At 37.5% G+C, this 14465-nt stretch overlaps 1 protein-coding gene and 1 pseudogene across 2 annotated transcripts in view; both read left to right on the forward strand.

Annotated features, from left to right (window-relative positions):
- The first annotated feature begins 724 nt into the window (after nt 1-724).
- On the forward strand, nt 725-1601 carry LOC129679955 (60S ribosomal protein L6-like; annotated as a pseudogene).
- A 4796-nt stretch (nt 1602-6397) lies between these two features.
- The window catches only part of Scmh1 (Scm polycomb group protein homolog 1), a 96948-nt gene continuing 88880 nt past the window's right edge, over nt 6398-14465 (forward strand). Inside the window, exons 1-2 of one of the 2 annotated variants that reach the window (XM_055611290.1) lie at nt 6398-6474; nt 10993-11121. In XM_055611290.1, the coding sequence (XP_055467265.1) occupies nt 11109-11121 (13 nt within the window). In that variant the 5' untranslated portion in view covers nt 6398-6474; nt 10993-11108. Of the gene's footprint in view, nt 6475-8298; nt 8317-10992; nt 11122-14465 lie in introns of those variants that run through there. The other variant, XM_055611289.1, reaches the window with a different exon arrangement.

Below are 14465 nucleotides of genomic sequence, written 5' to 3' on the forward strand. Positions count from 1 at the left end.
CACTAAACCTTAGAGGTAATAAATTTGGACAGATTCTATCGCTTTTGAATATATGCACCATTAACTAAATGTATAAGTTTGAACAAATTTTCAGACCTCCTTTTGCAATGACCTCATCATTACTGTGAAAATAATAGCACTTGCCTTATAGAATAGGGAGAATTGAACATTTTAATACATGTGAAATGTTTAGAGAAAATTTGGTACATGATAAACCCTTAATAGATGTCTATTCTTAATATTTATTCTTTCAAGCTTTTGTCCTATAAGCTGTGCAGTTGGGTGTGACTTGAACTACTGTTTTTTTAAACTTAACATAACTTTAAATCAGAAACTAATCTTCATGTAGGTTCTTGGAAAAAAATTTAAGTATGTTTTGAACACCTTGTTTATGTGAGATGCTTTTTCAACTCTAACCTTAAAAAACTGAAATATAGATCATGATTTTCTGGTGAAAACTTCTCATGTAAATGGATATGAACTATACTTATAACCATATATCATATTTTGAAGACTTATGGAAAAGGATGAGTTTTTATTATTTTTATGTTTATATAAAACATTTAGGCTGTGCACATGCCTTTAATCCCAGCATTTGGGAGGCATAGGCAGGCAGATCTCTGTAAATTCAAGGCCAGCCTAGTTTAGAGAGTGAGCTCCAGGACAGCCAGGGCTACACAGTAAAACCCTGCCTTAAATCTTTTTTAAATAAAAATTTTTCAAGATGGTGGGCGATAAAGCCAAGAAGTTGGACACAAAAAAACCAGCAGCTAAGAAGACTGATAGAGATCCTCTGGCTACTGGTGTAGCCAAAAAAGGGTGACCTTAAGGTTAAAAAGCCCAAGTGAGGTTTTAACCTTAAGGTTAAATATCCCATTGCAGCCGAAACCCTGTCCTGGTTAGAGGAAGGCAGGTACTCCCAAATCTTCTATGTATTCCAGAAAGGCCTTGTAGAAAAGGAAATACTCAGCCACAAATTCCAAGGTTGAAAAGAAAAAGAAAAAGGAGGTCCTTGCTACTGTCACAAAACCAGTTGGTGGTGACCAGAATGGTGGTACAGAGTGGTGAAGCTTCAAAAAAAAAATGCGTAGGTAGTATACTACTGAAGATGTGCCTCGGAACCTCTGAGCCATGGCCAAAAGCCCTTCAGTCAGCACATGAAAAAGGTGTGGGCCAGCATCCCTCCTGTGACAGTCCTGATGATCCTCACCAGGTGCCACAGGGGGAAGAAATTGGTTTTCCTGAAGCAGCTGGGCAGTGGTTTGCTACTTGTGAACTCAGTGGAGTTCCTCTGTACAGAACACACCTGGAGTTTGTCATTGCCGCCTCTACAAAAGTTGATATGAGCAAGGTTAAAATCCCCAAACATCTGACTGACACTTTCTTCAAGAAACAGCAGCTGCATAAGCCCAGGCACCAAGAGGTCGAGATCTTCAACATGGAGAAGGAGACTATAAGATTACAGAGCAACGCAAGGCTGATCAGAAAATTGTGGACTCAGAGATTTTGCCAAAGATCAAAGTTGTTCCTCAGTTATAGGCTATCTTCGGTCTCAGTTCTCCCTGACAAATGGGATGTATCCTCACAAATTGGTGTTTTAAGTTGCTAACAACCTCATTAACCAGCCTCATACATTTAAAGATAATAAAATAATATTTATATTTTTATGTGTATATGTGTATGCCTGTGTGAGTTTATGTGCATTGTGTGTGGAGGTATGTAAAAATATCTTTATTGCTTAGATGCTTCATCTATCTAGGAAGCTTACTGCTGAATAAGCTCGCCATTTCTAGTTCATTCTGAATTCTGGATGGCTGGTTCAAATAAGCTGTTCTGGCTCAAACTCCTCTCCAAGCTGACTGATTCAAACTGGCTTCTCTCAGCTTGTGGACTAAATTGCTCTGGTTGACCTAAAATTAACTCTAGCAATCTATTCTAATCTTCTGGCTCCTCATTCTCTGGCTTGTAATATCTTCACCTATGTCTAAATTGTTCTTTCTGCAACATGTCTCTGTAAAACTGTCCCAGTAAAAATTGCCTCTGAACTCCATGAACTGCCACATACTTAACTCCACTGCATTGCCTCTCAACTGACTCCCAGTTCACTGACTAAAGTGAACTCTCTGAACTGCCAAACAAATCCAGCTCTACTGCAGACTCCAAACGGGCTCCCAACGGACTGAACTGATTCTCTCTCCCTGCATTGCTCTTAAGTCTCTCTTTTCCTGTTTGTTCTCATGAGAGTTGGGCCATCCCATCTCTGAAATCAAATGTTTCTCTGATTGTCCTGATTGTCACTTTGCCCCCCTCAATTATATGTCACTTTCAGATGGTGTTGCTTTCTTCTACAGACTAACTTTACCTTCATTGTTTGGGATTAAAGATATGTACTAAGGGTGTATCTGAATTCCAGGCAGATCACACAGACCTAAAGAGTCTCTGGATGTGATCAGAACAACCATGTGGCTGGATTAAAGTTTCTCTACAGAGGTCAGAAGAGGGCATCAGATGCTCTGGAACTGGAATTACAGGTGATTTTAGGCCTCCATATAGGAACCAAATCCAGGTCCTCTGTAAGAGTAGTAAGTGCTTTTAACCACAGAACCATCTCTCCAGTCCCATTTTGGTTTCTGTACTTCAGTGTCATATTTTAAAATCCCTGCCAGGATAAATATAATACTTTTTCCTGTGTTTTCTCCTAACAGTTTTACAGTTTAGCTCTTAACGAATTTTGAGTGTTTTGTTTGTGTGTGTGTATAACTGATGACATAGGTTTATTTTTGCACTGGCATATAGAGATTTAGTTTTCCCAGCACCATTTTTTTTCCAAGACAGCGTTTCTCTGTGTAGCCTGTGACTATTCTAGAACTCACTCTGTATACCAGAGTGGCCCCAGTCTCACAGAGATCCACCTGCCTCTGTCTCCTGTGTGCTAGGATTAAAGATGTGTACCGCCACCACCCAACTTCACAGCACCATTTTTTTTTTTTTAAAAGAGTCTTTTTCCTTTAAATGGTTTTGACAAAAATCTATTGGGCACATCAGGGTTTATCTTTGGGCTTTCTTTTCCATGTATCTATCTATGTGCTTGACTTTATGCTAATACTATGTTAGTTTTGATGATTGTAGCTTTTCTTATGACTATCCTTGTGGCAAGTTTTGGAATCAAGAAGTATAAACTTCTAACCTGGTTCTTTTTTAATATTCTTTGAGCTGATTGGGATTCTTAAGATTTCTTGTACATTAAAAAATATATATTTATTTTTGAGAATTTCATATTTGCATGTTCATCACTTAGTCCTCTTCTACACTGTATACATTTTGGAGACCTGTCTCTGTTTGTTTGTATCTGTTCAAATGTGTGTGAAGGCCAGAGATGGGACAGTGAGTGTCTTTCTCAGTTGCTCTTCAGCTGGTTTTTTGAGACAGGCTATCTATCTCATTGAACCTGGCACTCACCAATTGAGCTAGACTGGCTGCCCAGCAAGTCTCAGAAAACCTGTAGTCTCTGCCTCCCCAGCATTAGGATTACAGGCATACGCCATTACACCTGGCTTTTTATGTGGGTTCTAGGGTTTGAACTCAGATTTTCATGTTTGCAGGACAAACATCTCACTGAACTATCCCTCTAGCACTTCCATGTAAATTTTAAGACCATTTTTCCTATCTGTATGAAACAAAAAAATACATTGAGGTTTTGATAGAATTTTACTTTGACTCTGTATATTGCTTTGGGTAGTATCGTAATCCTAACAATACTAATCCTAACAATACTAGTCTTAGAATTCATGAAATGAACACAGATTACCTTTTTAATGATTTATTTATTTATTGCCTTTAATATATTTCAGAAGTGTTTGATAATATAAATCTTTCATTTCTTTGATTAAAAAAGAGGTCTTATGTTGGGCTGGAGAGATGGCTCAGAGGTTAAGAGTACTGACTGCTCTTCCAGAGGACCTGACTTCAATTTCCAGCACTTTCATAGCAGCTCACAACGGTCTTTAACTCCAGTTCCAGAGGATCTGGCACCCTCACACAGACATGGAGTCAGAACACCAATGCACGTAAAATAAATACATCTTTAAAAAGATTCCTATGAGGGTCTGGAGAGATGGCCCAGAGGTTAAAAACACTGGCTGTTTCTTGCAGAGGCCCTGAGTTCAATTCCCAGCAACCACATGATGGTCCATAATCATGTATAATGAAATCTGGTGCCTTCTTCTAGTCTGCAGGCATACGTGCAGGCAGAATACTGTATAAGTAATAAATAAATAAATCTTTTAAAAAGGATTTCTATATATTTTATTTTTTCATATTTTAATCTCCTCTGCAGATGATTCATCATTTATACCCTATAATTCTGCTGAGTTTATTAGCTCTGCCAACTCTTCTGTGTGTTTATGTGTGTGTGTACACTTATTAAGGTTTTCTATGTAAGAATCTATCAGCTGCAAAGATTACTTTGCTGCTTCCTTTCAAATCTGGATGCCTTTAATTACTTTTTCATACCTAATTGCTCTGAAAAAGATTCAACAGTCAGCCCTTACTGTGCACTCCACATATCAGTAGTCTATACCTGTTGCATCAGCCAGTCATAGATTAAATTTTTCTTAAAGCACGCCTGTGCTGATATGAGATGTGAACTTTTTCTCATATTATTCCCTAAGTAGTATAAAGTAACAATTATTTGCATCACATTCTATAGTGGGACTTTCTTGGACCCGTGATGAATAAAGACATGGAGACTTACTTATAAAAGCTTAGGCACTATAGCTGGGCAGATCCTCAGGTACTCTAACCCAGCAAATCCTGGCTCGCATCCCACATGCCTCTTACCTCTCTCTGACTCAAAATTCTGGCACCTGTTCCTTCCCATGTCACACTAGAGAATCCCGCATCTGTTTCTTCTCACAGAGACCTTCTCTTAGCCGTAGTCCTGCCTTCCCTTTCCTGCCTAGCCATCAGCTCTTTATTCAGCTAATACAGGTGAGAGAGAAAGAGTGTTTATAAAATATGAGGCAGGTGATGAGCCATAAGAATAACAATACCAAAGTCCACACGGTACTCAGCTCTTTGCTGGTGCAGCAATCAAATTTGAATATACAGACAACCTTCACACAGTGCACAAAAAAATCAACCCAACAATATTCATATTATTATATATGTGTATAAGTATTACACATAATCTAGATATGGTTTATGGGAGGTATCTTGTTCCTAATTTTAAGGAAAAAAATCTTTCAATCTTTTCCTATTGGTTATATTATTAACTATGAGCTTTTCATGTATGATGTTTATTATGTTAAGGATATTCTTTGTTGAGTGTTTTATTATGAAAGTGTTGATTTTTGTCAAGTACTTTTTTAGCATCAGTTGAGATTTTCAAATATTTTGCTTTTTTAAAAAAGACTTTTTCTATTTATGACTTGTATTGTTTTGTTGTATGGTGAACCATCTTTGCATTCTGAAAAATTTTCTGATGCTTGTATGTAATAATCCTCAGACCATGTTGCCGAATTTTGTTTGCTAATGTTTTGTTGATGAATTTTCCATTAATAATTATATGCCCTGTTGCTTGTTTTTGAATTAAAATATTGGAGCACAACTATGCCTATTAATTTCTGTGCTGACTGTGACTACTTTTATATTACAGGAAAGAACTGAAGACTTTTAGCATAATCTACATGGCTTATCAAGCTGAAAGTATTAGTAATCTTTTAACAGAGTTCTAAACTTTTATTTTGTGCATGTGCATGGTTTACTGGCATGTGAGTGCACCATGTGCGTGCAGCGCCCTTGAAGACCAGAGGAAGGTGTCAGATCCCTGAATTCGAGCTCCAGATGATGGTGAACCACCATCTAGTTACTTGGAACCAAACCCAGAGTCTTTGCAAGATCAGTCAGTGCTTTGAACCACCCAGTCATTTCTTAAAATCCTACCAGCCAACATTTTACAGAAGAGCTTTGTTACTATCTCAACTGGCTCTACTCTGCCCAAGAACTTCTGGTTTTTATGTCAATTTTGGCATAGATGCATTGTTAAATTGAACAATCCTAGTCATATGCTGTTAAAAAATGTAGGATAGTTGGCTTATTTTTATTTTTACTGTAAATAAATTAGCATCCTAGTTTTCCTGTTATTATTGTGGCTAAACATAGTGCTTTATTCATAGAATAGATTTTGTTTTTAACAGAATTGTTATTTAGAGTCCATAAAATTAAGGGAAGAATCCTAGAAACTGGAATCCTAACCAAATTATTCTTGGGAAGGTCTGTCTGAGTACCCAGTCTGATGACTTCCTGTGATTAGAAACCTAATTTCACACAAATCTGTTTTGATCTACATTAGCTCGCTTCTGTTTTTCTCTATATATATGTTTCTGCTTCCAGATTCTTCACAGCTTCCTAAGGAAGAATGATTTCCTATTTGGAAAAGTTGATGGTACTGTGCAAAACCAGGTCCTTGAAAAGGTCAGAGCCTATATACATGGTGTGAAGATAGACATATCCTCTTTTTAGCTATGTATGAATGTTTAGTGTTATAAAAACAGACTGAATTAAAAAAAATTACCCTTTTTTTGCCAGCTCATTCTGTAGCTTTAACAAATCCTGTGAACAAACTACATAGCTCTTTATAGAAGTGCTTTGCACATAATTGTCTCCTGTAGTCTTTGCAATAACTTTATAAAGTGAATAGTATTTGTTAATCCTGTGTTATGGCAGTGGTGGGTTAAGATTCTTACAGAATCTTAGAACTATTAGTTGCAAGGGTTAGTCATAGATATTTTTGCCTCAAAATATGTTGCAAATCATACTCAGCTTGATTAAATATTTTCCAGCTTACTGGACATTGGAAAAAAAAGCACATATAAAGTCTATAAAAAGCATTAGAACTCCTTTGTAGTTGTAAAATATCATCAACAAATCAAATATGAACAGAAAATGCCTATCTAATAAAAAACCCACAATCTATAGAATGATATTGAAGTCCTCCATAAATAACATCTTAGTATGTGTTGCAAATTAAACTGTTGGCATCTCCAAAATACTATCCATTTTTTTTTAATAAAAATTCTATTTACACTTAGCTCTTCAGTACTATACCTATTATGTAAACAAAGTAGGCTCGTATTCTCTCTTATTTTTCTAAAAAATGCTATATACCAAGATATATTGTGGTTGGTAAAGGGTAATTAATTGAGCTGTGTCCTGTTGCTATTATTCCTAAGATTCACAGTTTAATAAGACCTAAATGGACCTAAGATAAAGTATGTAAAGTACCAGGGAGAGACAAATGAGCAGGAAGCAAAGATGCTGCTATTGTGTCTTCTGCACTGTGTCACACTTCAGCAAGCCCTCTAAGAGAGGTGGTATTGTGTGTGTACATATATAATATGGATTAAGTAAATACACATACATGTTCTCCACATTCTTAGAAAAATGTTTGCAAGTTAAAAATCTTTAGTCAGAAGTACATTTAAGTACACCTGGCCTGCCAAATGTATAGTTTAGCCTACCCTACTTTAGATATACATAGGACACTTAACATTTAAGCTACAGTTGGACAAAGTCATCTAACATACAAGCTACATTGCTATAAAGTTGGCTATCTCATGTTATTTGTTAAATACTATACTCTGAGTAAAAGCCAGAATGGTTGCATTGGGTACTGTGGTGGTTTGAATGAGAATGACTCCCACAGGCTCATATGTTTGATACTTGGTCCCAGTTGGTAGAAATGTTTGGGGAGGATTCAGGGGTGTAGTCTTGTCAGAGGAGGTATGTCACTGGGGACAGCTTTGAGTGTCTCTCCTAAGTCCTTGTATCTTAAGATAGGAGCTCTCAGCTATGTCTTCAGTGCCATGCTTGCTTGTGTGCTGCTAAATTTCTCGCCATCATGGTTATGGACTCTAATACTCTGAAACTGTAAACCCCAAATAAATTCTTTCTTCTATAACTTGGACCATGATGTTTTAACATGGTAACAGAAAAATAAGACAGGTACCCTTTGCATCACTGTAAAACTGAAAAATTATAAGTCAAACCACAGTAAGTCATAGATCATCTGCCTACCTTTATGTGCAAAAGTTATAGTTGTACAGTGTTGCTTACAGTTAAAAACCAGGACTTGTATTTGGAACAGCAGAAGTCTATATTTCTAATGATTTAAAATCTTCACCAAGGGCTGGACAGATGGCTCAGAGGTTAAGAGCACTGACTGCTTCTCCAGAGGTCCCAAGTTCAATTCCGAGCAACCACATGGTGGCTCACAACCGTCTATAATGAGATCTGGTGCCCTCTTCTGGCATGCAGGTATACATGCAGGCACAACATTGTATACATAATAAATACATATTAAAAAAAATCTTCACCAAGAAATTATCATACTTCTGCTTCTGTACTTTAATGCCAAATTCATCCTTTACAGTGATCTTATCTCATTTTTGGATACCTTTGTTAGTTTCTCTAAGTAATGTGCTCACAACTTCCTACCTATAACTTCCACTCTCTAGTTGGCAGTTTTCCCCTGGAGTAATCAAACAAGAACAACCTCATCACTCCTATACATAGCCTCAAGATACTTACAAACAAGTTGTGTGTTTCTCCCAAGTCTTTTTCTTCCTAACCATCCATAGTTTTACACCCTGGGCTGGAGAGATGGCTCAGGGTTAAAAGCACAGGGTGCTTTTCCAGAGGACCCAGATTCTATTCCCAGCACCAGCATGGTATCTCATAACCATCTGTAACTCCAGATTCAGAGGATCCAATGCTATCTTCTGGTTTGTGCAGATACCATGCACACATGTAGTATTTGGACACACAATTGGGCAAAGCATCCATACACATTTTTTAAAAAAAATCTAAAACAAAACAAAACAAAAAACCCTTCCTCTCCTTGTTGCTTTGAAATGAGATTAGAGCTACAGATCTAGATTTGAACATAAGGGCCTATCTCTGATGTGTTCTGACTGACACAAAACAGAGCATATGGGACTATTGTCTCCTTTATTCCAAATACTGACAAGGCTGAGCGTGATACTCTAAATCTTGAATACTTCAGAAGATTGAAAATTTGAAGCTAGCTTGGACAGCACAGTAAGACAACAAACAGAAAGCCAAGTACTAACTGGAGGTGGAAATGGTGATGGTGGAACATTACTTATTTCATGACAATTAGATCTACATTAGACTTCCTGGAAGTGTGACATGGTAATATTGGAACCGCTAAACTTCTGTTCAAGAAATGCAAACCAGAAGCATTTTAAAGAATATCTGCTTCTCTTTTGCTACACTTATAAAAGCCATTATAAAAAGTAAGCATTATATATATTGAATATCTATGTACATTGGTAGGTTTGAAGGAAATTATTGCCTCTCAGCATTTTTGCGAGCTCTCTATTGCTGGCTGCCTTTGCTTGTTTAAGAAAATGTTGACACAGATGCATGATTTGTTACAAAGCAAGTGGGGAGATCTGCTTGCTCTTGTTTGCTCACATCTGTGATGTAAAGGGAACAGGATTGCCCAGTTTGCTGCCCTTCCTTCTGGAGCATCATCCCAGAGGAATAATAATCTCACTCTTGTCTCCAAATGAAGTAGATAAATTAAGAGGCTCTGGAGGGAGAGAATTGACTGAGAGGCACTAAAAGTACCAGCTAACGGAAGTGACTCATCACTTGTGCGGCCCTCGCCAGTTCCCTGTCTGTTTTTGAACAGGTGTTGTATTTCCAGCTCTTAAATTTTGAGCTTTGTGTATGCTGGCATGGAATTTTGTCTTATCCAAAACCAAAGGGGTTGTCTTTTCTTAAGTGGCTCCTCAGAAGTATGTTGGATGCATCTTTGTTTTCCAGGTTCATGTTTTAGGGGAACATCCTTCTTTCTACTTCCTTTGGACACTTCCATTCTTAGCTCTTTACATTTGTATGTACATTCCAACCTATTGTTTCTTTTCTATTTTCTAACCTTTATGAACATTTGAAACATAGTACCTAGGAGCATTCTACATTTAATCTAGCTTTATGTTTTTTAAAAAAAACAATTCACTATGCCAGTCTTATTCAGTGTCCGGATTGATGTAATAAGCATGTTAGAAACATTCAAGGGTAGCATACTTTTCAGAAACATGCAATTGTAGTGGAACATACATATAATCCTAGCATTTGGGAGCCTGAGAAAGTAGATTGTAAGTTCAAGGCAAGCCTGGGCTACCTATTAGGTTTGACGGACGCTTATAGTAAAACTTTGTCTCAGAAAAACAAAACAAAAACTTTTCAAAAATATCAAAATCATTATATTCAATGTATCTGTAATTTTCATTACAGTGGCCATTAGCCACTGTAATGAATTATCGCTGTGATTTCTTTTTTACAGTAATTAACACCTTATAAAACTTAACTCCAAATACATTCAAATTATGGGGTTAAGGTTTCAAAATATGTATGGTAGAGTTTAGTTCATATCTCATATTGATAAGCTTTTGTGACTTCTGTGATTTTCTGGCTTTATTTGGGTAGTTGGAAAATGTTTATATTAAATATTTGCATAGGAACAAATATAGAAAATACTTGTATTTATTTCTATGAGTATAGAGTTCCATTGTACCTGTGGCACTTGTTATAAGGTTCCTTCCAACTCTGAGATACTCTAATAGCAAAAAATATATATTGAAGTGCATTATTTTACAAGGCAGTGGTGGTGCACACCTTTAATCCGAGCACTTGGGAGGCAGAGGCAGGGGGATCTCAGGGAGTTTGAGGCCAGCCTGCTCTATAGGAACGAGTTCCAGGACAACTAAGAGAGTCCTTGTCTTGGGGAAAAGAAAGAGAGAGAGAGAGAGAGAGAGAGAGAGAGAGAGAGAGAGAGAAAGAAAGAAAGGAAGAAAGAAAGAAAGAAAGAAAGAAAGAAAGAAAAAAATGCATTATTTTTCTTAATAGTGCAGCCTAGTATAAGATTTTAACTGTCCTCTTTTTCTCCACTCCCTTTCTTTACAGATGGAGAAATTAACATACAGAGAAACTGACTTGTCAGAGTTCAGAGCAAGATACAGGTGGATCCAGGACTAAGTCCCAAGCCTCTTCACTTCTTGCTTAGTTTTAGTCCACTGACTATGCAGCCTAGTGGTAAGTATTCACTCATGCCATCCTCTCAGAAAATAGAATTAAGGAGACCTAACAAAGAGTGAATTTAAGAAATTTCTTTTTACTAATTGAAAGTCAGCATCCTTTTCCATTTAGTGTATTTTTAAATTCAGTGCATGTGGGTTTGTGCAAAGGAGCACAGGTACCTGTAGAGTTCAGAAGAGGGCATTGGATCCCCTGGAGCTAGAGTTACAGGAGTTAACAGCCATCTGCCATGGGCATTGAAGCAGTAAGTGCTCTTAATGCCTGAGCCATCGCTCTAACTCGCTTTTTCTTTTCTTTATACCTATAATGTCAATTTATTTGTTAGTAACATGAATTTCCAAGTTGCAAAGGGAGATTGAAAGTTTTGCTTTTTTAAATAGCTAAAGCTATTTTTTCTCTTTGGCCAGACTAGAGTTGATTAGGAATAGAAAAAGAAAAGAAAAACCTAAAAGCTAGTAAATTTCTTATCTCTGTGAACACGACATTCTAAGCTTTTTTTTTTTTTTTTTTTTTTTTTTAAATTTTTGAGACAAGGTTTCATTATGTAGGCCTTGGCTGGCATTGGAGCTTGCTAGGTAGACCAGGCTGGCATCAAACTTACAGAGATTCATCTGTCTCTGCTTCTGCCTCCCAGGTGCTGGAATTAAAAGGGTACCCCATTAGCCCCAGCCCTTCATGCTAGGCACTTTGTTTCATCTTATTTAAGTATCATTAAAATGTGTAGCCATGCCTTTACACATAAGCCTTATTGCCTGACCACACCGAAGTGCAGCAGCCCAACTTGGCATTCTCCAGTAGAGGACCTGTGCAATCACATATGTAATTTAAAATTTTTCAGTAACGTTAAAAAAAGGAAAAGTAATTTAGTAAGGTATTTAATTTTTTATATCTGAAACATTATTTTGACATGTAATCAACATAAAAGTAATAAAGTATTGAGAATCTACCTAGCACATCTTAATTCAGGTCCTAGGTGATATCAGAAATGCTTAATTTGTATTTAGATTTCACTAATTGTTTCAGGCTGGAGAAATGGCTCACCAGTTGGGAGCACTTGCTGTTCTTGCAGAGGATGTAGGTGTGGCTCCTGGCAACCACATAGTGGCTCACAGCCATCCCTAGGCACACACACTGTAAAAACATACAAACACTCATACACATAAAATAAGTAAATAGAAAAGAGAAAAAAGTTGGGAATAAGTTTACATATCAAGTTGTATTCCAAATATATTTAAAAGTTTTCTCAATTATAGGAAAAGTCTCAGTACCTGCAGTCAGTTTTTTAAATTAAATTAATAAAAATATACAGGACTGCATATTCACGTCGTCAGTTACCACAGCCACACTGCAAGTGCTCAGTTCTTCACATGACCAGCAGCTGTCATGTTCAACTGAGCAGCATATGGACTGCTTTGATTCTTTGCTTCTTCTTCACTTACCTCACTTCATTGCTTCACTCGGCTGTCAGTAGTCCAGCGCCAAGACTCAAGAAGTATTGTCTTTTCCCTAAATTCTTACCTCCTCCATCCTCTTCCTTTATAGAAATGGTTCTCCTCATGACTTTCTTCTGAGTCCCCATGCTTAGCTTTAGTATAATATCTATAATATTTTAATGTGTGTACTTATGTGTCTTTCTCCCTTTTCTAAACCAAAAAGTGGATGTCTTATTATTTTTTGAGTTCTAATTGCCTATCACAAGGCTGGGACCTATGTGTACTCAGTGAATTTTTATTCTAAGCATGACTGAGTAGAAATTTCAGTAAGGAAACAGCTGACACTTTAGGAACTATTTTGAAAATAGTAAGTTTGAAATTGAATTTAAATATCAAATTGAATGACACAGAATATGAAGGATTCACTGCTTTTCCATCCATTCATTTCATTGACTTGGATGTATGAGATATGATAGAGTATATGGCATAATCTGTCGGATTAGTAGCTCATAATCAAGATAGACACATGTTCTTAGGCACAAATATGCACAAAAATATATCCATTGCTACTTTGTCAGTGCCCAGTATGTTCTTTGGTTCTTAATGAAAGAGAATTCCAAGTTCTATTAGGAGCTTAGTAGTTTATTTAGTTACTTTCCTTGTCCAACTCGTGGATCCCTTCTCAGCTTGAAAAGTTTTCTGTAGCTTTGGTACTAAGTGTTCCCAGCCTTTTGGCTTGCTCAGTTTAGGTTATGAATAACCACAGGGCAAGTCTCCTTATCTAAAAGTTTCTGACACACACCTCCTTGCAATGAAGATTCTTTAAGATGCCTCAAATAAGGGTCCGGGGAGATGGCTCAGCAGTTAAGAGCACTGCGGCTCTTCCAAAGGATTGGCGTTTGAATTCCAAACCCATGACATATGACACACAGCCACCTGTGACTTGAGATCCAGGGGGTCTTTGACCTCTGAGGGACCCGCATATACATATGCCTGTGTGCAGACGCTTGCATGCCACACACATGCACACACACGTTTGTGCAACCCTGCATGCGCGTGTGCACACACGTAAGTATAAATAAATAGTAAAGCAAATCTTTAAGAACAAGTGCTGAGGGCCCATACGGCATTAGCCGGAACAGAGCTCTTTAGCTACTTCACTCAGTGACATAGCCCAGTAGTTAGAGTAATGGCTGATACATAGCAGATGATGAAGACTTGTTGAATGAATAAACCTACATAAGCATGGCAACAGATGTTACTTTTTTTCTTATGCTTTGACAATGTCATATAGGTATCTAATTAATTTTAGTCATTTTATCCCATTTCCCTTGCTTATTTCCTCTCCCTCTTTTCCTGAATCCTTTCTTCTTTCTAAGAAGTCCTCCTCCTGCTTTCATGTCTTTTGTGCTTGATGAGTCTAAGTAGGGGCTATTTACTGTAAAATGGGCAACTTTCCACTGAGAAAATGACACTTCTCTCACCAGCAGCCATTAACTGCCAGTAGAACTGCACATGAAGGGTGGGGCCTCATGAACCCTCCTTTGTCCATGGTGAATTGTGGACTGGCCCAGTCTTGGCTGGTCTCGTTCAGGCAATCACAGCAGCTGTGGGTTCATCCATGCATTGGCCTTGTTGGTTCTTAAGACTTAACAGCACGCTTCCTCATCCTCTGGTTCTTTTATTCTTTCTGTCCTTACTTCTAGAATGTTCCCTAAGTCTTAGAAGGGGTCGTGTGCATGTCCTGTTTAGGGTAGAGCACTATCAACTTCTTGGCACATTGGCCAGTTTTGAATTTCTTCGTTAACTGTTTCTCTGACAAAAGCTGGGAACAGCACCAATCTGTGGTATAAACACCATTAGTTAATAGGCAATTTGACAACTTGTTTATTTAGCAAAACAACACTA

The sequence above is a fragment of the Psammomys obesus genome, unplaced genomic scaffold, assembly GCF_907164565.1.
Source record: "Psammomys obesus unplaced genomic scaffold, mPsaObe1.curated_primary_1811, whole genome shotgun sequence".
Lineage (NCBI taxonomy): Eukaryota > Metazoa > Chordata > Mammalia > Rodentia > Muridae > Psammomys > Psammomys obesus.